Genomic DNA, 24,869 nt, shown 5'->3' with positions numbered 1-24,869 from the left:
CATCCCACTGAACATAATACTGAACATAACACTGAACATCACACTGAACATAACACTGAACATAACACTGAACATAATACTGAACATCCCACTGAACATAATACTGAACATAACACTGAACATAACACTGAACATAATACTGAACATCCCACTGAACATAACACTGAACATCACACTGAACATAACACTGAACATAACACTGAACATCCCACTGAACATAATACTGAACATAACACTGAACATAACACTGAACATAATACTGAACATCACACTGAACATAACACTGAACATAACACTGAACATAACACTGAACATAATACTGAACATCACACTGAACATAACACTGAACATAATACTGAACATCCCACTGAACATAATACTGAACATAACACTGAACATAACACTGAACATAATACTGAACATCCCACTGAACATAACACTGAACATAATACTGAACATCCCACTGAACATAATACTGAACATAACACTGAACATAACACTGAACATAATACTGAACATCACACTGAACATAACACTGAACATCCCACTGAACATAATACTGAACATAACACTGAACATAACACTGAACATAATACTGAACATCCCACTGAACATAACACTGAACATAACACTGAACATCCCACTGAACATAACACTGAACATAACACTGAACATAATACTGAACATCCCACTGAACATAATACTGAACATAACACTGAACATCCCACTGAACATAATACTGAACATAACACTGAACATAATACTGAACATCCCACTGAACATAACACTGAACATAACACTGAACATAACACTGAACATCCCACTGAACATAACACTGAACATAACACTGAACATCCCACTGAACATAACACTGAACATAACACTGAACATCCCACTGAACATAACACTGAACATAACACTGAACATAACACTGAACATAACACTGAACATCCCACTGAACATCCCACTGAACATCCCACTGAACATCCCACTGAACATAACACTGAACATAATACTGAACATAACACTGAACATCCCACTGAACATAACACTGAACATAATACTGAACATCCCACTGAACATCCCACTGAACATAACACTGAACATCCCACTGAACATAATACTGAACATCCCACTGAACATCCCACTGAACATCACACTGAACATCCCACTGAACATAACACTGAACATAACACTGAACATAACACTGAACATAACACTGAACATCACACTGAACATAATACTGAACATAATACTGAACATAATACTGAACATAACACTGAACATAACACTGAACATAACACTGAACATAATACTGAACATCCCACTGAACATCCCACTGAACATAACACTGAACATAACACTGAACATAACACTGAACATAACACTGAACATCCCACTGAACACAACACTGAACATAATACTGAACATCCCACTGAACATAACACTGAACATAACACTGAACATCCCACTGAACATAATACTGAACATCCCACTGAACATCCCACTGAACATCACACTGAACATCCCACTGAACATAATACTGAACATAACACTGAACATAACACTGAACATAACACTGAACATCACACTGAACATAATACTGAACATAATACTGAACATAACACTGAACATAACACTGAACATAACACTGAACATCCCACTGAACATCCCACTGAACATCCCACTGAACATAACACTGAACATAACACTGAACATAACACTGAACATAACACTGAACATAACACTGAACATAACACTGAACATAACACTGAACATAACACTGAACATAATACTGAACATAACACTGAACATCCCACTGAACATAACACTGAACATAACACTGAACATAACACTGAACATAACACTGAACATAACACTGAACATAATACTGAACATAATACTGAACATAACACTGAACATAACACTGAACATAACACTGAACATAACACTGAACATAATACTGAACATCCCACTGAACATAACACTGAACATAATACTGAACATCCCACTGAACATAACACTGAACATCACACTGAACATAACACTGAACATAACACTGAACATAATACTGAACATCCCACTGAACATAATACTGAACATAACACTGAACATCCCACTGAACATAATACTGAACATAACACTGAACATAACACTGAACATAACACTGAACATAACACTGAACATAACACTGAACATAACACTGAACATCACACTGAACATCCCACTGAACATAATACTGAACATAACACTGAACATCACACTGAACATAACACTGAACATCCCACTGAACATCACACTGAACATCCCACTGAACATAACACTGAACATAACACTGAACATAACACTGAACATCCCACTGAACATCCCACTGAACATCCCACTGAACATAACACTGAACATAATACTGAACATAACACTGAACATCCCACTGAACATAACACTGAACATAATACTGAACATCCCACTGAACATAACACTGAACATCCCACTGAACATAACACTGAACATCCCACTGAACATAATACTGAACATCCCACTGAACATCCCACTGAACATCACACTGAACATCCCACTGAACATAACACTGAACATCCCACTGAACATAATACTGAACATAACACTGAACATCCCACTGAACATAACACTGAACATAACACTGAACATAATACTGAACATAACACTGAACATAACACTGAACATAACACTGAACATAACACTGAACATAACACTGAACATAACACTGAACATAATACTGAACATCCCACTGAACATCCCACTGAACATAACACTGAACATAACACTGAACATAACACTGAACATAATACTGAACATCACACTGAACATAATACTGAACATAATACTGAACATAATACTGAACATAACACTGAACATAATACTGAACATCCCACTGAACATCCCACTGAACATAACACTGAACATAATACTGAACATAACACTGAACATCCCACTGAACATAACACTGAACATAATACTGAACATCCCACTGAACATAACACTGAACATCCCACTGAACATAACACTGAACATAACACTGAACATCCCACTGAACATAATACTGAACATCCCACTGAACATCACACTGAACATCCCACTGAACATAATACTGAACATAACACTGAACATAACACTGAACATAACACTGAACATAACACTGAACATCACACTGAACATCACACTGAACATAATACTGAACATAACACTGAACATAACACTGAACATAACACTGAACATAACACTGAACATAACACTGAACACAATACTGAACATCCCACTGAACATCCCACTGAACATAACACTGAACATAACACTGAACATAACACTGAACATAACACTGAACATAACACTGAACATAACACTGAACATAACACTGAACATAACACTGAACATAACACTGAACATAACACTGAACATCCCACTGAACATAACACTGAACATAACACTGAACATAACACTGAACATAACACTGAACATAACACTGAACATAACACTGAACATAACACTGAACATAATACTGAACATAACACTGAACATAACACTGAACATAACACTGAACATAATACTGAACATAACACTGAACATCCCACTGAACATAACACTGAACATAACACTGAACATAACACTGAACATAACACTGAACATAACACTGAACATAACACTGAACATAACACTGAACATCACACTGAACATAACACTGAACATAACACTGAACATAACACTGAACATCCCACTGAACATCACACTGAACATAACACTGAACATAACACTGAACATCCCACTGAACATCACACTGAACATAACACTGAACATAACACTGAACATAACACTGAACATAACACTGAACATAACACTGAACATAATACTGAACATAACACTGAACATAATACTGAACATAACACTGAACATAACACTGAACATAACACTGAACATCCCACTTCAAGCTGCAGTTTTTAGTGCAAAAGTGTAAACAGTCCATGATTCTATTTTATTTTTTCCTAGATTCCATTTTAGTCAAGAATGTCTTCACTGTCACACACTGACACTGGTTCTAATTATGTAAATGATTTGCAGGATGATAAAGTGAGTCAAGCAATGTGTTACTTGATTTACGTGACAACCAACTGCACAGGCCTTAGAAAAGGGATCTAGTTTAAAAACGTGTGTAAAAACCAGGGCGGCCCTGGAATGGAGCAGCGTCTCACAGCGACCTCCTGACCAAGTCGTCACAATGCAACTGTGATACCAGAGGAATGAAACGTCTGGATCTCCATCGCTGCAACCCTGGTTTTGTTCAGAGGCTCTTTACAGTCAGAATCAGGAAACCTGTTCTCTCTAGACCAACCTAGAGTCTCACAACCTTTAATGCTCAAAGAGCCATTTGGTCCCGTTTAACACTGAACGCAACACCCAAAGAGCCACATGCTTTTATTTTGACAGTCCCACAGGAAGACCACGCCAGGAGGACACGACACACTAAACCTCCTTCACTGCTGGTTGACAACTTACAACTAATAAACTAAACTACATGAACTGAGCAACACAACACAATTACTACCAACACTACAAACCTAACATAACCCCCAATAATTACATTTAAAACACCACAAACAGAAACTCCCATAATGCATTGCAGTTATCGGCTCCTTTATTGCTACACATTATTAAAATGGAAGATAAATGTGGGAGATGTGGATTGTTAGAACCATGAGTGTGATGGTGTGTCTTTAATGTCCTGTAGTTGTGTAATTCACAAAAAATTGTGCTCCTCTCAACAAGTTTGCAATAAACCTCTTGGAACTGTCGGCGCTTCACAGCGCTACAGTTTTCCTGTGAAAGGTACAGGAAGCTCCCAGGTTCATGTACCAGTTGAGCTGCTGTCCAGCAATTCTACGTTCTTCATGCTATTATTATTGCGTAGTCGCTGCGCCTACGGCTCCAGAGCCGCGGGTTGCCGACCCCTGGTCCAGCCTCACTTCACCACACACCTCGTTGTCGCGAAATTGACAACAACGAAACCCAAAACAGCAATTTGAATGAGTGAGTGAAGAACCTCACCCTTGCAGTCGTCGTGGTCGCGGTGGGAGGGCGAGTAATGTTTGCACAGTCGCTCCAGGATGAGCTTGTAGTGCATGAGGCGCTGGATGGGCTTGAGGAGGAAGGTGTTGAGGGGCAGGTAGCACACCTTCTGCAGCTCAAACTCCTTGTACACCGTCTCCAGCTTCTTCAGGCGCTTGGAGGCTTTCTCCAGCTCCGTCAGCACTTCGTCGTGCTTCTGCAGGTAGCTGGTGAACTCCTGAGGGCGGAAAGGCAAACGGCGCGGCGTACAGTCCGCTGGCGAAACCCCACAAGCAAGAAGAGCCGCCGGTGCCCGAGAAGCGACGGTCTTCCTACCTTAAGAGCACACATGTTCTTCAGCATCACGTCACCGATCCGTTGGTAGTCTCCCTTCACATGAGCATTCGAGCGTCCCTCCCTGAAGAAATATACAGATTGTGTCTCTTACGTTCGGCACGTGAACGGCATGAACGCAAGGAAAGAGACACGGGGACGGAGGAGGTGCACCCACCAGAGAGCCAGCCTCTGGTCCAGCTCCTTCAGGAAGCCTCGGTGGAACTCGTAGATGGGGTCGATGTTGGAGAACAGCAGGGTCATCAGGCCTTCAGGCATGGCGTTTTCCTTAATCACCGCACTGCGGAACCACTAATAGACAAAACATGACCATGACCACATGGTTTAGTAATAATAAAGCCAGATAAATATAAGAATCTGGTCTTGTTAAACTTTAAATCCAGCTAAACTTCAGAGGGGAAGGCAAACAGTGGAAGTTGAGAGTCGCATAGTATGATTTCAAGAACGCAGTCAGGTGGAAAACCTTCCAAGCTTTAACGTATATCACTTTTTTTTTTACTTATATTTTATTTATTTTCAGAACAACATGAACACAACACAACAGCAGGTACCAGTCAAACATGTAATCATCTAATTTATATATGTATATGACAGGGTTTTTAAAAGTTTATCAATGCGCATACATTTTGCACCCCCCTGGATTATACAACAGAAACCTGTCTTTCTTTCTTTCTTTCTTTTTATTCATTTCAGTCACGTTATTTTCTTTTTCTCAGATTTCATTAAGCTCATTTCATTGAATGTTTCCATAATAAAAAAAAGAACACAAGCAAGATAAAATGTACAATTGGTGCCCCTTTCTTTAAAAAAACAGTAACAGCAAGCTAAAAAATATACAAAATGGACTGATAAGCAATTTACAGAATATTCATTTCAGTCCCATAGCAAATCATGTAATTACAGCAGGAGCCAATCAAGGTTGCAGGTAACTTATTTTAGCACAGAAATAGCAACTGCGAGTTCACAGACACAAATCCTCTTTAATCAAATTTAACTTAATTATTATGACTCATAAGATTTTATTGTTTGACCATTTGAATTGTCTTTTAAAACATGTTTCACACGTGTTCATTTAATTCTCGACTTCAGGTTTTGGGCACAGTTGTGACAAATGTCAGTTAAAAAAAATGCTTGAGGAAGAGGAGACTCACCACAGTGATGACCTCAAGGTCTTTCAGGTACGTCCGCTCTGTGGTCAGAATCTCTTTGGCAATAAAGTAGGCCTTATCGGCGGGGTATCGCTGCAGGAAGGACACGGAGGATCAAGAGATTATGAGAGTGGGATTCTGGGGTCTGTGAGGTGAGCTGGGGGTGAACTGTTGGCAGCGTACCTTCCTCCTGCCCTCCTCCTCCTCCTCCAGCCTGGCATTGCCGCCCACCTCGCTCAGGATGGGGCTCTGCAGGGGGGACGGGGCCTGGCCCGGCAGACTGAGGGTGGACATCTGGAAGGAGGGCGACAGGCAGAGCGGCTCCTTGGAGATGAAGGGTGAGAGCTGGGGGCTATCCACCACCGTGTCTGCAGGACGGGGGAAACAACAGGAGTTTAAACTTCACAAGGTTTGCAATTTAATCTCTCAAGTCAAATATTAATAATGCAATTCAGAGTCTGCTGACAAATGAGAGCAACCCCGAGGGTTAAAGACCTCCACTCAAACAGGACCAACTTCGGTTTTTAAAAACAAGGGGTGGAGTTCAAAATCAACAATCAAGGTCTCCATCCACAAACGCACATCAGCGACACTGCTGTACACATATATACACAACTGTATATACGTAAATACCCAAGAAGACCCAGCGCCATCAACAACTGTTTTTGTGCTTCTTTTACAATTGTCTTATTTCCCCTGAGGGAAAAACATTTCAGACACAAACAACGCTTCATCACACGCAGCGGCCACAAATGAAAGGGGAGGCTGCCGGCCGGACCGAAGCAAGGAACGGTTCCCACACGTCTCCCCTCTTCTGCCATCGTTTCCAACATGACTGGTGATTAGAACGTAATTAACACAAGCCTGACCCCATGGCAGCGAGGTGGCTCGGTCGCTCCTCTCCCAGCCTGCCAGCTTTTCTACGCTTCGACAACACAACCAGAAGGCCAACCCAGCAGAGGAACGCCGGCCCACTCTCCTCCCTGAGTCATGGGTCACCACAGCTGTTCTTACACTTGTATTAGAGGGGAAGGAAAAAAAGAGAAAAGACCGAGGGGGAAGGCTGAGGGAGAGGGAAAGAAGAAGGGAAAAAAAAAAAAAAACTCGACCCGGAAATAATTGCTCAAGCAAAAAGACTGATCAGGAATGTGGCTTGTCTGGAGGGCAAATAGTTGTTTATATTTTATTTGACGGGCCCCATAGGGAACGTGTGCAGAGAGGAGGGCGGCTGCTGGCACAGCCACGGAAAGGACGGAGGCTTTTCTCTCTTCTTTTTTATGCTGTGAAATGACTTGGCACAGAGCCTGGCCAAACAGCGAACACACACTCGGCTGGAACTCGGTTGGAGAAATGTTGTGTACGAGTCCGTCCCGCCCCTCCCCCATCCCGCTAACAGCGTAACACCGACTCTCTGCAGACACACTGCCTTCAGGCTTCTAACTGCGCCAGCACTTATTTTGACGGCAGAAAGAGAAAAGATTTGAACAAATTAGAGAATGTTTGGGTTTAATAGAAGTGTGAACAGAGTCTTTTCTCTTTAATCTGAAACATTACAGGCGACCACTTGTGTATTCTCAGGTTGGCGTTGGTACTGCTGATAAAGCAGGTCAGTGATTCTATCGGAGGTCATCTGTTGAAGGCACAGCAGCGAGGAAAGACACAAACTAGAAGCACTAACCATTAAAAAATTACCATTTTCACATGTTGAATTGTTTTTCGGGAGACAAAAGTCAACGTGTCTAGATTCAGACTAACTCCTGAGCTGCAGAAAGGCAGTGAGACGTTCCAGTGAAATTCAAGAAAAAGGAAGGAAGGAAGTTCCCTGAGACGCTGTCTGACGCCACCAGGGTCTCCTGTCAATCACGTCACTACCGTCCCTCTGAGCTCACAAAGAATCTTAAGTCTGACATTCATGGTACCCAAAAGTGATTACTTTATTCTTGAGTGTAAAAAAAAACAACAACATACAAACATTAAGTACAAGTTGTTTATAATTAGTAAATATACAGGATTAAGTGATGATTACTTGGTGCCTAAGTGCAGTTAGCTAATTATAGTTTTCAGCCCATCAATGAATCTTTAGTTGAGAGGTGGCAGACATTTTTTCTTTTTCTTTTTTTAAAGCCATATAGACGAACTCTTTATCAGATAAATCAACTCTTCAAAATTTGCATCTGAAACAAAACGTCTCATGCTCTCTTCAGGCGACACAGAAAAACCCGTCCAGACCTGCGGCTTCAGAGAGATTTGTGTCTATCTGCCATCCTTCAAAATGAATATGAGAACAAGCCACTTCATTCATTCATTCATTCATTCACAGATATTACGGAGGAAATTAAACAAACACCTGAGATAAAGGCATAATAAAAGAAAGTAAGTGCTGTAAGGCACTGCGGTGCAAGTGCTTCAGGCAGAATAACATTCTGTATCATGTACACAAACAAAATAATAATAATAAAACAAAAAAAATGCAGAAACTTAAGTTTGACTTCAGCTTCAGTAAAGTGGAATCTCCAGCTCCAGGCTGTTCTGTGTGGAACATTTGAAGGCAAATTGTGAAACTGCAAAAAATGAAGACTAGATCTCTCATTGGAAGTGTAAGAGAAACCTCTGGTGGCCATAAGACGCAAACATTTTGTATTAAAGCCCACTGCTTTGTCCGTGTGGCCAAAATCCATTTAGTTCAGTTTCAACTGAAGCTAAAGATATTTGTCTTAAAACTGCTGGTATTACTTAAATTGGGTCATATTATGCAAAATTCACTTTCTAATGTATTATATTGCGTCACCAAACCTGGAACGACGCTCCAGAAGAGAAGAAAGTGTGTTGCTCCAAGCAGCCAATCAGAACTCAAACCCTATATAGTGTCATCAGGGGTTTATCCAATCACACTCAAGGTAGGCTCCTCCCCCAATCAGGCAGCTTTGCTCTGGCACATGGCACCACCAGAGGAAGTACTTCCTTCTCTTCCCAAGATGGGAAGCAAAGCTGGATTTGGGGCATTAAAGGTTTAATGTGACGTTTATTTGACCAACGAAACCCGTGTGAGAGTGTTGAAAAGCTGTGTGGGCGGAGCCAGTCCAGCTCACACAGACACAGCAGATTCTGAATGTAGCTCCTATGATCCAATATTGTAATGGAGGAAAATCAAGGAAAAACTGGATCTGGGGCCATAAACTTTGAATATAATGTTTTTGGACCAACGAGACTCGCTGAAAAGATATGTGATATTATATATGATACATCCTTTAAGTAAAAGTAAAAAAAAAAACCCAACATTCTAAATGTACTGAGAATATTTTAGTGCCTATCAAAAAGTTGTTCACGAGTACATCCTTGCCTGGTATATCTAGATTCTTTTTTTTAACTTTGTTTTAATCTTTTTTAAATGTCTGAAGCACCTGAAATGCAGGAATAAAAACACCAACAAATTGTCTTTTCTATTTGTTTTGGTCTGATTCTTTCAGGTTAAAATGTATCTTGATGTTGGGAAAGTGCCAATAATACCTCCGACTGTCAGCTTGACATTCAAACTTGCATAAAATCAGTCTCATGTATGAGGACCTTCCACTATCTACAGCCAGGTAAATATATATATAGACACTGACATCATTTTCAGCATTTTGGCTCCATGGATTTGAAAATAAAAGTTTCAAGATGTACAAACTGTGTAGTGTAACGTCTTATATGTCCTTTTCAAATAAAAAATAATGTAATTGAGCAACTGGGCTTCATCTGTTCCGTGGGCATGTTTGTGTTATTCATCCATCACTGCTTTTAGGAGGAGCTTTGCAGAATATTTGCATATCTTACAATTTTACACATCTAACATGAATTAGATGTGTCCAAATCGTAAAAAGAACAATAATGTGAGTAAGTCCAGCAGCGGCAAGTGTGAAAAATCGCAAAAAATATATTTTCTCCGATCAAGAAGAAAACCGTCATTTGTATCAGATCAATGATTTGCAGGAAGTCAACATAACTATGTCCAAATCAACAATTCAGACAAGACTAGAATAAAGGATTCAACACAAGCCCTAATCTATTAGTGAACCTCAACTCCATCACGTGTAAAAATAAGAAAAACAAAACAGACGTGAAAGGTCTCGTGGGCGATTGATCAACGTTTCCCAGAATGACGGGAGGAAAGTGAAGACGGAGAAGTGAGCGTGCACGGCCACCAAATCTACTGCTTTGGGTTTTATTCCTTGAGCCGAAGCCTCCGGTGGAATCAAACAAAGAGGTTTCGAACGCAGCGATGTGCAACGTTCCGCCATGATCACGTCAAGTCACCTGACCGAAATCCCACCTGGGGGCGTTTCCCCTGCAGGTTCGTCTCGCCTCCAGAACCCCGACTGAAGGCCGCTGCAGGCGAGTCCTGGCAAAGCATCACCAAAGTCCAAGCAAAGGACCTGCAGCCAGAATTGCTTTTAAATGACAATTCAATTTGTGATTCTGTTCATTTTCTAATTTCCTGATTCTGGTGTTCATGCCACCAATTTAAAACTGGTTTCCTGCTCATAAACACCATCTTGGTCGCTTCATTTTAAATCTATGGAGGTGGTCTTCAGAGTGGCAATAGAGAAAACTGAATCAATGTCCAAACAATTCAGGACCTGACCTGTATTAAAAAAATCTCATTTTCAGATTCCATTTAAAAACAACGAATAAAAACATATGTTTGAATACTGCATTAAATCTTTTGACTGATACTGAAACAAAACTCGATTTTTTCACTGTACATAAAGTTAGCCTCTCTTGGTCCACACTGGATTTATCACCATTACCTGAAGACAGACGGACGTCACCTGACAGCAGGCAAACACTTTTCAGCGACTGTTAGAAATAAAGCATGGTAATCCGCAAAAGTCACCACTGCAAACTCATAAAAATTTGAACACAACAAAAACATACTGGAAAATGAATAACTAACGTGCAAAAGAGCCCGGCTTCCTACCAATTATCAGAGTCTAATTCACTCGGTAGTCCGGCGATACTGAAACTCCAAACACACTGAAGCCATTTGCATAAGAGAGACACTGTCGCCGTACCTGTGATGCAGGATTAGTACCGACTGGACAAAAAGGATTCTTTAATTAAAACAAAAGTTTGAGAGTACTTTACTCAGTGTTGTAGCTTCAATTGTAAAGCAAAAGCTGGTGCTTCATTCACTGTCGTACAAAGTTCACTAAAACCTTGGCGTATACATTCATCTAGATTGATAAAGTGGTGTGAACAGTGGACTTTCTGGCTCGTGTGCACACTGTTTACATTCTTCGGCGGAGCTCAGCACAAACCAGAAACATCAGTTTGTGTCAGCTTTGGTTTTCGAGGTTCATTAAAGGACCAATCAAGTCACCGACTGCGGACGGGAGGGGAGGCTGCAGGGAGCCGCTTCAGCCAGCAGGGGGCGGTGAAGCACAGAAGAGGCAGTTCTCACTTTGAAATACAAGAGGCCTGCAAGGAGACGTCATACCTGGACAGCCCCCGTTTGACTTTTAACCCTGAGATTACATGACCAATTAGTGATGACTACATGTTACACTGCACAAGAATTATATGTTAAGATTCATCGCAAATAATGATGGAAGCACAGTGTGACGTTAGATATCCCTTTTTGTTCTTTAGATTCATGGTAGAAATTTGTGATAAACCATATAATAATTACAAGTTGGAAATGGCTTCAATCAAAACTTGAGGTTGATCATCTGTCAATTAATCACTAATACTTGAAAATTAAGCTGCAATTCTTGCAATGTGAAAAATGTCTCATTATTCTAATTTGGGTTGTGTAGTTCTCTCAAGTGCACACAAAACAAAGTGGATAAAGATTTTTCTTTTGTTATTTGACATATATATTTTTTTTTAAAAACCTATTTATGTGCAATTCTGTGGATTAGTGTTTGAAAAAGAAGCAACGCATGCATGCAAAGATGTAAAGTTAACAAGTAAATGAAAAAAAAATGGTAACGATTGTGCTTTGCAGTCTTGATGTTGAGATATTGTGCAGACACTCAGGGATGCGGTCATAGAATGATAAAGAGCACCACTTTAAGGCCAAGCTTCAGGAGAAGTCAGGAGCAATCAAAACAAAAGAAAGCAAAATAACTCACAACTATGACAAGTGCCAGTCACACCGGGTCTCTTCACCGCTCCAACCTCAAATAACGGCACTAAAAGAAGCTGTATACGTTGTTTGATGTTTTCCTTCACCTCTGAGTGGAGAGGAAGGGACGAGAAGCCAGAACCCAACAACACACATCTGCAGCCTCACGTGATGGAGCCATTTTTACCAGCGTCTATTTCCAACAAAAGCGATGCTCAGATTAATCGGTGTTAATTGTGAATAGTTAACCAAGTTGCCGCCTCTAATTGACTGGAGTCAGCTGGTTGGTGGACAATTGAAAGGTCCTGGACCGCCTCCTCCGGGCCTCTACATTTTGATGTGTGGGGAGCCGGAGGGGTCTGACAGAGCCAGGGACTGCAGGTTGTGGCACTGTAAAAGGAAACCCTCAATCCCGCCACTGCCCGTCAGAGGGTTACTATAGAACAGGTTCTGCTCGGGGGGCAGGACGCTGTCGGAGCCCCAGTCGGAGTCGGAGTCGGAGCTGCCGTTGCCCGAGCCCTCGGTGGCGGTGGGCGGGTAGCTGAGCTGCTCCAGCTGCTCCACCAGGTCGCTGAACTGCAGCGCCGAGCTGCTCTCCGAGCGCACCGAGCACGCCGGGAAGTTGACCATGGAGCTGGCCTCCGACTGGACGTCGGACCCCGGCAGGCGGAGCGAGGAGGAGTCGGGTCCCCCGTACCCCCCGGACATCATGGACTCACCGGCGGAGCTCAGCCCCAGGTTGTCCAAGGAGCTGCACTCGGAGCGGTTGTTCACCAAGGAGCTGGTCTCAGAATGACCCACAACGCCGTCGGGGAAAATGTTGGCGTTCCCGTTCAGGTCCTCCATCCCCACACTGAATATTCCGTCTTTGCCGAGGTCGGACTCGCCTCCAAAACCAAACCGATCTACTCTATCATCCAGCCCAAAAGAGTAGGCCTCGGCACCGCCGCCGAAAAAAGAAATCTCCGCGGGGTCGTCGTCGATGAACTCCTCGGTAACCTGCAGCGGCGAGTTGGACACGGAGAACACGGGATTCTGCCTCGCACGCAAAAGCTCCGCCTCAAACGCCTCAGGCGTCAGAACCCCCTTCCTCCTCCTCCTCCCCCCACCCACGGAGCTCGCCGCGCCCCTTCGCCCGCCGCGCTCGCGATCCTCCTCGCCGTTTCTGCAGGGCTGCGGCTGGGAAGCGCCGCTCTCTACACACACAAACAAGGGGCTGCAGTGCGCTGCTGCCGGGTTGCTGGGGGCACCTTGAAAAGCCAAGTGAGACGGGGCGGTGGCCTTGACAGGGTCTTCCTCCGGAGGACTAGGGGGCCTGGCGCCAGCTTGCAGTGGGGACTGAAGCTGCTGCAGCTGCTGCTGCTGGTGTGGAGGCTGCTGAAGAGGCGCTGGAGACGGGCTGGCGCTGGAGAAACGTTGGGGCGCAGGTTTCAGTTCTGTTCGGGGCAGAATGCTGGAGACGTGCGCCGAGTGGAAGGACACGGTGGAGGAAGGGGAGCCCGGGGCCCGGAGACTGTCGTTGAAGGACAAGCACTGGAAGAATGAAACCAATACAGACAAGAAGGGAAGAGCGGAGTGAAGGAAGACGTTGAAGTACTAGTCTCGTGTTGTAATCCGGGAAAGTGACTCCACTCACCTGCTTAGGCACATCTGTGGCGAACGAGCGAGCAGACATCCGTATCCGACTGTTCCTCCTGGACACAAAACATCGTCAAAATCACCACTCATTTACGTGGAAACCCTGTTTTCACTAGACGACCACCATCCACCATCAACACACCTCTGATAAGGGGTTCTCTTCGCACCATTTTCCTTGACGTAGTCCACAAGCTGCTTCTGGGTCCTTCCACTGGCACAAAGAGTTCAAATCACAATAATGAGTAACGGCGGTGAGGGAACAGGAAAGCCACAGTGCTCCTGTATGAGGGCGGACGTGAGCCTTCGTACCTGTATCTGAAGGAGGACCCTCGGGTGAAGAGGATGGCTTTGGACTTGGGTTGGGGTTGGTCAAACAGACGGAAGAAGGAGTGGTACTCCACACAGATCTTCCAGAAGATCTTACACTGGTCTCGACTGCCCATCATAAACTCCAGAGTGTCCTGGTGGGGGCCCTAAAGGAACCATCAACAAGAAACTGACCACTCATCCTCCACCGTGGATTGGACGTTATTCATTGTCAGGACAAATTAGGAATCCCTCCCAGAATACACACATGGACTTCTGGGTGGAGCTTGATGAGGAAGCGCTTCCTCTTGAAGCTCAGTTTGCGAATCTTGGACCAGTTGAAGGTGTTTATCTTCGTGTTAGCCTTGGGAACAAAGAGTGAAAGAAGGAAATGAGACGGTGTCTGCTGACTTGATTATCAGGTTTCCTGGGAGAAAACATGCCCGTGGGAATATTGATCACCAAACACTACGAAGGCTGCAATCACCTGAAAGACCTGAAGGCCCATGTGTGCCACGGCCAGGTTGATCTTGGTGCCTTCCCGGTCGGCTGCTGGGTGGAAGCGGACGCCGTACAGTTCCAGTTTACGGGCAATTTCCAGGATTTGGAAATCGGATTCGGCAGGAGTCTGGCCCCTGGCAGAAGACAGGAGCAGTGCACACAGGTCACAACCTGATCTCAGCATACCTGGATAAACAGGAACCATCCCTCAGCCTGTTTCCTTTAGCAAAACCTTTTATATTCTGCAACCACACCTATTGTATCTTTACATTGCACTTTTGTCAGGAAGATTATACCCCAATACCTTGAGGTGCTTTTTCACCAGAGGAACCGAGTTGAGCAGCGGCGCTGCTGTGAAAACAAAAGTAAACGCTGGACCAACATGAAGCCGAAGAAGAGGTTTCAGAGCGGCGGCAGTTGAATTCTACTGCAGGATGAACGAGGTGTTAAAGGTTCACGGGCGGATTTTGGAACAAATGCCACATAAACTTTTGAAAGTTTGAGGTGATTGACGAGCAAGATGACGTCATAAACACACAGATATCTACAACCTGGAGACGTCACGTCCAGTAAACCATGGAAACGTGATGATCTGCTCCGTCTGAGCAGTGTTTCGTCGAGATAGAAAAGTTGGGCGTGAAACCAGCTGCGTCAAACGACTGCAGCACATTTAAAATTTGCTCCGTACCAAATGTTCACTCTGATCTGCAACAACAGGCATGAAAACCCCCTTAAAAGGTCTTGAATCCTTAAAGGAAGCATTTCTTTCTACTGCTGCAGCAGCAGTTGTACAGCCGCAGACCCTTGTAATTTGACACCAGTTTCACAGTCTTCTTCTGACGACCTTGTAAACAAATCTCAGATATGTTGTTGTCGTCTAATGTGGGGAAAAACATCCAGGGCAGTTTGAAGGTAAAGTTTTCTCCTGAAATGAACTGGTACACATGAAGCTAATTAAACTAAACTCTTATAACCACCAACATTGTGATGTGGCACATTAATATGGAAGGAATAACAAGCACTACTTAAAACCAAAAACATACAAAACAATGAATCTTCAGGGGGAAAAAGCAGCAACCTCACTCCAACAGCTTTTTAAACGCCAAAACAAATCCTTTCTGTTCAGAGAAATCCTTGTTAAATGCACAATATTGCAAATTTATCGTCATCATCAATAATGTAATGGACATCTGAATATTGATTATTAGGTATTCAGCCAGTCAGATGGAATTCTACAATAATAGTTTATTTTTTAAATAGTATATTGCTTAATTTTTTCAATATTACATAACATCTGGTGGCAGCCGGCCAAGTCAACAAGCTCAGTTTTTTAAACTCCATCTTAAGTTACATTGTGATTGCCGTATTCAACATTATCACATATCACATGTTAAGTGCAAATTATTTCAATTAATTAGAATTTTTATTTAATGTAGGAAAACATGATTTTTGCAAATATCTGCAACTGAGGGACTATTCTAAGAAGAACATCAAGCTGGATTCTTCCAGGCTGTCAAATGATAGAGAAACATAGAAGAAAAGAAACATAAGAATCGTATCATCACTTTACAAAGGACTGAGTTCATACTGCAAACTAAATGCATTAAAGTAAAATGGGAAAACGAACTTCAAGTGGAAATTACTGGTGATGATTGGTCCAATATGTGGGAAACAAACCAGTCGACCACCAACTCATGAATCAAGAGAGAATTCTCCTACAAGAATCTGGTTCACTTCTTTATGACCCCCCAAAAAAACTAAAAACTAAAAATATAGCTGGAGAAACTGTGGACAATCTGATGTGGAGCAGTCGAAATGTCAGAAAATGTTGGTGGGGGGGGGGGGTGTTTTCCGAGAAAACCCAAGTGAAGCATTAAGACAAATATTTGGAAACAAACTGTCCAAAAGCAGTTCAGTCACATGAGGATTGTCCCACACAATGACAAATATCTGATAAAAATATAGTTAATTGCAAGCAAAAAGCAAAGACTGGGGTAGAGAAACACTGCCGACACCAGATCAGAGGCTAAACATCTTAATGGAAAGAATAATACACATACTCAGACTCCAAAAAGCACAACTGGAGAGAAAAAATAGAGTATTATAGAGTAGTATTTATAATGTACAATACTGGACAATGAACAATATATACACTTGTCTTAAAGGCCAGTGTAACATCAAGGAATCTCCCAAGTGACATTAGTTCTTTGGTTTGCATTTATGTTTGTATATATATTAAAAAAAGTTCAAATAAAGACTTAAGGGGAAATAATTTAAGATTATACGCATGTTGGCTGCAATCCCGACTTGTTTATAACGCGGTACAGAATTCAGACTCTCTGCTGCGGTAAACCGTTCAACACAATGGTTGTAATATTAGTTACATCCAGTAATATTGCCAGTAATTGTCAGCTTCCTGTGGTTCAACAGAGACGGTTGAAACCCACTTAGGTAGTATCATGTCTTGTATGCAGAGCAGTGTGACCATAAATCCCTTAGAACTTCTAGGATTTGACAGGCATTATTTAAAAGCGTGTGATTACACCCAAACCGCATGTTAGGAAGACATATCCGTCCAATCATTACCCCATTCTAATTTTGCTCATCCGTTAAGCAGTGAAATCTCCTTAGGGCCCTCCCCTGGCCCACTGGCCTTATGGCTAATAGACCGGCCAGAGCTGGGGATTAGGCCAGGGGAACGCTCCGCTTGTGCTTCCACGCTGGCAACCAGGGGAAGAGATTAGCACCAGTCTTTAGAGCCGCCTAATGCGCCGGGCTGAAAGGAGCCCCTCTTGGCTGTGAGAGAGCGCCGGGCTAACGAGGAGGCTGGCGGTGGGAAAAGTGCAAGGAGGGGTATTGTAAGACCAGATAGGAGGAAGAAAACCCCCGTTGTGGTTTTTCGGTAAGAACACAGTTGTTTCAGTTGAGCCGCCTCATCACTGTGAATACTTTGTTTGAAAACCATAAAAAAATAAAAATAAAAATGCAGACAAGCCCGTTAAGGATGTGGCTGCAAAGTCAAAGACAATGTTTTTCTTTTGTAATCAATTTGGGGGGGAAGTGGAGATAATGGAGGAGATTGGTCTGCTGAGTGATAAACAGATCAACAATAGAAGCACAGAATTCAGATAAATTATCTGAATGAAAGGTTCTGATCAACTCAAGTTTTACAATAGAGACAATCTGGCTGAAGGCAGATCATTCACACAACTTGCACAAACTTTGAATACAAAGATTAGCGAGAGAATTTAACGACGGCTTTGACTCATTCCTCCAACGTGGGATTGATTGTTTTTAATCCACGACATCTGAGAAGGGAACATTTAGAAAGAAGAACATTCTCCCCGGACATCAATCAGATTCGGGTTCGACAACTGTGACAAATGTTTTCCCAGAATGCAGCGCACATTCATACATGTTTTAAAACCTGGCTAAACCGTGGTCAGAGTTAACGTGCTGTGACAACCAGGGAAACCGACACGACGCCCAGTGCTCTTCAGCCTGGACTGATAAATGGTGACTATATATTTAGCAAAAAACCAGTGGCTCCTTCTGCCCAGCTTAATAAACAGAGACGGGAAATATTTATTTAATATCACATATATTTGAGTAAGTGAAAGACTGACTCCAAGCAACTTGAGGAGCTGAGTAGTATCCAACTTCAGTAGTATCTCAGTTTCATTAGGACTAAAACAAACAGCCAAAAGTGACAAATACATTTTTAGCAGTAATAATGATAATCAAAAATGATGCTGAGAACAATGATCAAATTAAAAGCTGTGCAAAACACATGCTAATGTTGACATGTTAATAAAACAGTTTCTTGAATGAAGCACGTCAATATTCTACCAGCAGCAGCCTCACAGATCTTTTCCTGCCTGAAGCATCGCCGGACAAAGAAAACGTCAACAAAACTGACTGGCGTTTGCAGTTTGTTCATTTCCACACAGCTTCAGAGCGAGCAGCAGACAACACTGCACTGACAAAGGCTTGTCCTCTCAGTAAATGTGTTAAACCCCACATGCCAAAGTCTGCACAATACTGCAATCGAAGAAGGCTTTAGAAGAAGATTTGACAGCTTTTTGCAACACGCTGTAATGTTAAAATTGGCTTGATTTAGAATGAGACTGCATGTTTCTTTCAAACGGTAAAACACAATGGAGGCATGTGCCAAATGTACTCGTCCATTTTTGCAGTAGAACAAATAGAACATCTGACAGAATCTGTATTTAATGTTTACTGTGGTACAGATTTCCGGGTTAACTTGTGTTTAATGTGGCCAATCTGGGTGAATTTAGGCTTCAATCCTACCGATCAGTAAGGATCCAAGACGTTCTGAACTTGGAAGTTGGACAGTTTTACGTTTTTGTTGTTTAAATAGAATTTCTGAGACAAAGATGACAAGGCCATGATGAGAACCCTCCTTACATTTCCCCAGAATTATGGCATGAAAGAGTGAATTAAAGCTGCCTATTTATTACCAGCTTAACCATCTTTATGTATCTACAAGTGATGTTAGTAAAACAAATCAACAACAAAAAATAGATCAAAAGTCAAAGGAGCATAAAAGTATATTTGAAATACTTCCTGATCCTATAATCAAAGTCCAATTTTTTGTGCGAACAAACTCAAAACGCATGTTTACTTTGCTTCATGCAAATTTTAAAATGCAGTCGTGTGGCTTCTCAAACAGCAGGTTTTTTATGTCTTTGTACTGATAAGTAGTCGTTGGTAATTGTAAGAAGAAAAACAATTAATGAAGGCCAGAGAACAAAAACAAGAAAATGATTCTACCAAGCATCAAATTCCATTCTTGGCTCTCCGTTTGAAAACTAAGTTAAAGACGAGGGAGCTGAGCGACTCCAGGGATTGAGGGATCCAGCGAAGACGTGTGATTCATGTCTCATAAAGCTGCTGGTTGCTTCCAGGTCAAGTCTGTACGATGAAAGACGTTCGTGTGGTAATGCTGTCGAGTCTGGAGATAAATAAGTACTTCAGTCAGGTTGATCTGTTTGTGTATTTCCAATATTCTCTTCCAATCAGCTGTTTCTCTCCTCGGACTGAACCTGAAGCACAGACAACAACTGCAACACATCTTTCTTTTTTCTTTTTCTCTGTATCTGATCACATGTTGGTCTGCGGTTTACACCGGCGGTATCTGAGAGGCGGGGCAGTTTCAAGAGGTTGTTGTTGCTGGTCCCTTTTTTTCTCCTTGTTTGTTTTGCATTTCAAGCAGAGTGAGGCTCCATCTGATTGGCCAAACGTGTCAAACATGGACACATATAAGTGACTGCGCCTCAATCGCTCTTTGGCAATACCCATATTACAAATTCTGATAAGCAGGCCCAGTGCAGACCATCAAAACTCCACGGCTGTACACAAAACAAATGAGCTCAAACCTGCATGTAGCTTTCATGCAGGCTTCAAACACAATGAAACGTTCAATGTTTTTTATTCTTTAAACTTGAGCATATCTAACTCCAGCAGGTTTGTCATCTTCCAATTCTGCGTCTGTTGGTTTTTGCAGAAACAGTGATGCCGTTATGTTGGGATCGTTCGTGTTTTAATTGCAAACCCAGAGCGGAACCTAAAGTCAGGACTCACAAACACTGCATTCAGAAGCAGCAACACACGAGGTGAAAATGGAAAATCAAATTAACGCCTGAACTGTGCCTGAAGGAACCGGCGCTCGGCACCAGGCTCATGCTCGCTGTCAGCGACGAGGCCGTTTGAGGAAAACACAGGCAGACACCAACCACGAGACGTTCCTTTTCTCAGCGCTGAGCCCAGAGACAAAGCCTCAATCAGCTGGATGAGATCCACCGACTCTGAAGTGAGGATAACCTCACAACTCTGCGTGTGCCGCGGGAAACTCACAGATGTCTGCGGTGCAGCTCCATGATCCTCTCCTGCACTTTCTCCTGGTAAGGCAACAGCTTGTTCGTCTTCAGGTAATCCCCGTCTGACGCATCATCGTAGTCGCCGATCTCCGCTGTGGTTTGTGGACAAAGACAAAAACATGTCATCTGGGAAATCGTCTTCAAATGCGGTACAAAGAGCGTTCGGCCTGACGAGGAGGGATCAAGAGCCTCGTTGTCATTTTATAATCGTCCCACTTTGCGGTGCGATTACTCGCTTTTGCCTCTGTGTGTGTTTGAATTCATGTCATAATTACAGTGCAACAGGTCCTAAAGGCTTTCATCCTCCACTCCAGGCTCCTTGTTTTGGTTTAAGGCCTTGGATGAAGTCTGTTTTAACACGCTCAAGAGCTTTTCGTGTCGCCGCCGAGCATAAAACACGCCAGAAAGCAGCTTTATTTATACTCGATTGCAAACTTTTGCATTGGTAAACTGAATTCAGTAAGGAAACTGCTGCAGAGATAAACTCAACTTGCATATTTATCAAATTTAAAATCTAAAAATGGCTGTGATGTCTTGTTGTCACGGTTACAATAAAGTAACCATGACCGTCTTATAAACGTGTACATATCTTGGGTAATTGTCCGAGTGATTTTTGGGAGCGATCAGGAGCCATCCTCAGTTCCAGATGGTTCTATTCCTGCACCTCCTTCACTGGTTTGCTCTCAGGCCGACTCCTGTTTTCTCATCTGGTCTCAGTGTTTGTGTGATTTAACCATGTGGTTACTGACGGCCTTGTAGGAGGAGGCTTTTCAGACGAGGCGGCGCTGAGCTCAGGGGAAGAAGGAAACTAATATTAAGAATACTAAAATCTGCAGCCAGGAATTTGTTCCAAAGACAGCCTTTCAGATAACAATGGATATTTTAAATTACGGCTACAATACGCGCATCATTTATATCAACATCAAAACAATTGTCAGACAACCAGCGAGTTAAAATAGAACAATAAAAAACCTACACTGGACAAGGTGAGAGGCCAGCAGGGCTCCGGTGTTCTCCGAGCAGATCAGCCTGCCCTCCATCAGATCTCGTTTTATCTGCAGCGAGAACAAATACCTGCACACACACACACACACGCACACACACACACACACACACACACACACACAAAAAGCACAGAGGCTTAATGCCCATCTGTTTATGTCCTCTGAAGAGTAAATAAGCACAAATTAAGCCCAAAACAAGCTCATCTTGGATTGATTTAAGTATCTCTCACAACATTACGTGCAACTTATAAACATATGACCAAATAACACCCAAGAACAGTTTTCATTGTTCATAGAAAAATGCATTTCTTTCCGAGTTTGACAGTTTTCAAATCATTTTTTCCAGAACAACAAATACTATAATCCCAAAAAAGCCCTGAAATCCATTATTATGAGCTGCTGAAATTGGAGAGAAAAATCAGTTTCGTTTCTAAAGCTTGTGTAACACAGGCATGAGATAAAACGCAATATCCAGTAGGAAATGACAGTCACTGACCTGGTGTACTCCTCCTGCAGCTGACCGGGGTCCGGGGGAAAGAATTTCACTGACAGCCTAAAGAGAGTATTTGCAGGTCCTGGAAAAAAAGAAAAGAAAAGAAAAAAGGATGGAATACCGCAGGCGCATTTTATTTCAGTGGAATTTGAGTGAATGTTTGAGTGGCTTACGTCGGACTTGTTTTGCAATGGGCTTGGTGGGCTCCAGCCAGACCTGAGGAGGAAAACCAAACAAACCCAGGTCACTTTAAAGCGTTGGAGATGCGAGGATCTGAGTGACTCTTTCCTGCCATCATCATCATCCCAACAACGGCAGGGAAGTGTTGCTCCCTCTCCTCCAGCTCTACATCTGGGCCTGGTTGAGGGAGGAATGCTCCGGACAGATGCAGTGAGAAATTGGTACGATGTGCCCAAATTCAGCCCCTTCACTGTTACACATGTTCTGCAGATGTCGGACACGGAGACACATTTCGCCCAAGTGTTGATACTTGTTCGTCCAATCAGATTGAATCTTTTTTCCTTGTGTTTATCTGTCAACATGCCCCCCCCATATCTGTTGGATTATTTTACAGGATTAATGTCTCACGACATAATTTAGTCCAATAAGTGCCAGTGAATGATTCTAATCACTCAAGGCTGAAAATGACATTATTGTGTGATGTGATGACTCAGCAGCAGCCGTGACGTTCCCATTTAGCTTCAAAACTTAATGTTGTGGTTTTTTTTTACCGATATACTATGTTTTAGAATAGGAAGTTGCTGAGCCTCGTTTCAAGCTCCTCAAGTTAACACATCACGACCACGTTCGCACATTATTCGTTAACGACAATTATTTTATTGCACGTCGACTTTTGCCTTGATCGGCTCCGACTATTCAGTTCCACGCAGCCGGACGTCGCACAATACGTTTTGAGTAAAAACAAATCAGTGGAGGTGGAAGTTAATTTGTACATCAGAGTTCAAGACTCTTATGTACCATATTTATCTGAATATAACATGATTCTGATTGGAATATGAAGCCACTCCCATTTTACAAGGGTTGCATGTGGAGTCAGTTTTAAGTAATAAGCAGAGGAGTCATTTTAATCACATTTTAACCTTTTTTACTGATGTTATTACACTGCAATTACAATATTAACTTTACAATTACATTACACTTCTCATGAAATTAGTAGCAATAAATCTAACTGATAAAAGTGCTCGGTCACACTTTGAACCCCTGGTAATGAAAATCAGACTTTTGTGGTGGATTAAAGTGGCCTGCAGCCGGTCTTCAGTCTCTATTGTCCTCCCGCCTCGCCGGCTTCCCTCCGTCTATCGCCCGTCTCCACTACTCATCCTCGCCGCCGTCCAAAACATCTGAGCTGCTGCATTTTAAAAACTTGAAGCGACTTGTTGACAACAATGTCCAGAACATGTACCTGGTTTATTATTGTTATTATTATTCCCTCAATATAACCACATGGTCACCTTAATGGTCCTCAGCTGACAGAAACACCAGAAGCTCAATATTTGACCCCAAATATAAGAAAAAACATACATTTTACAGACCTTTCAACTGTCAGACTCAAACTCTAAAACTTCTTCATACTTTTCTGACTATAGAAAAATAACATACCCTGACATTAAAACACATTAGTTGTAGTAAATGTTGGGAAAGCAAATGGTGTGTTTATATTGCAGGACATCAAGTATAAAAATGCATTATGCACTTCTATTTAATTCATAATTTAAATTTCGCAGACAATGGTGTCATCAGAAAGTTTTGTTTATGTTTCTATTATTGCTATCAACGCAACAATTCAAATGAAAATAATAATCTGAACTAAACAGCGAATATCATGTAACAGACTCATTTCAGCACAAAAGAACTCACTTTCACCTGCAACACTCCAGTTTGGACTCTACTGTGAATGAAAACAACCACGTGCAACTGTGACCAAATCAAGTTTTGTAATCAAACTGAATGGGACAATTTCAAAAAGGGGATTTACCCCAATGTTACTCATCCGGTCAACCGATGTTCAGGACTTTAGGTACAGTTTGGCTGCTTTCACGCCATCGACAAAGAAACATTCCCCCTCAGTGCCGGGCAACAGACATATTGTGTATACACGCTCTGGTTCTCAGTACTGTAAGTGGTCCGGCAGATCTCACTAAACAACGCCGGCTCCGTTCCCTTTGAAGAGAAATATACCGCGTTTCCATGAGCCTCTGTGATACTTTACAAAACAAAATTCAAACCCTGGTGGTCTTCAATTATACTTATAATTCTAGAGGATAAAACAATGGAAAGTCTGACAGCTGTATTTAAGTTCAAAAATATTCCTGGACTATATAG

General features: G+C 42.3%; 1 protein-coding gene across 2 annotated transcripts in view; it reads right to left on the bottom strand.

Moving 5' to 3' along the window:
• farp2 (FERM, RhoGEF and pleckstrin domain protein 2) overlaps positions 1 to 24,869 on the bottom strand; it is a 44,465-nt gene that overhangs the window by 7,498 nt on the left and 12,098 nt on the right. For both annotated transcript variants that reach the window (XM_080506071.1, XM_080506072.1), the window contains exons 4-18: positions 22,700 to 22,742; positions 22,530 to 22,608; positions 22,006 to 22,103; positions 21,007 to 21,121; positions 15,116 to 15,263; positions 14,897 to 14,992; positions 14,632 to 14,795; positions 14,465 to 14,533; positions 14,321 to 14,378; positions 13,935 to 14,217; positions 6,762 to 6,946; positions 6,582 to 6,671; positions 5,588 to 5,721; positions 5,413 to 5,494; positions 5,077 to 5,314 (exon numbers count right to left, since the gene is read on the bottom strand). In XM_080506071.1, the coding sequence (XP_080362197.1) occupies positions 5,077 to 5,314; positions 5,413 to 5,494; positions 5,588 to 5,721; positions 6,582 to 6,671; positions 6,762 to 6,946; positions 13,935 to 14,217; positions 14,321 to 14,378; positions 14,465 to 14,533; positions 14,632 to 14,795; positions 14,897 to 14,992; positions 15,116 to 15,263; positions 21,007 to 21,121; positions 22,006 to 22,103; positions 22,530 to 22,608; positions 22,700 to 22,742 (1,882 nt within the window). The remainder of the gene's footprint in view (positions 1 to 5,076; positions 5,315 to 5,412; positions 5,495 to 5,587; positions 5,722 to 6,581; positions 6,672 to 6,761; positions 6,947 to 13,934; positions 14,218 to 14,320; positions 14,379 to 14,464; positions 14,534 to 14,631; positions 14,796 to 14,896; positions 14,993 to 15,115; positions 15,264 to 21,006; positions 21,122 to 22,005; positions 22,104 to 22,529; positions 22,609 to 22,699; positions 22,743 to 24,869) is intronic.

The sequence above is a fragment of the Blennius ocellaris genome (assembly GCF_963422515.1).
Source record: "Blennius ocellaris genome assembly, chromosome: 12".
In the NCBI taxonomy this organism is placed as follows: domain Eukaryota; kingdom Metazoa; phylum Chordata; class Actinopteri; order Blenniiformes; family Blenniidae; genus Blennius; species Blennius ocellaris.
This window is presented reverse-complemented; position numbering and strand designations above follow the sequence as displayed.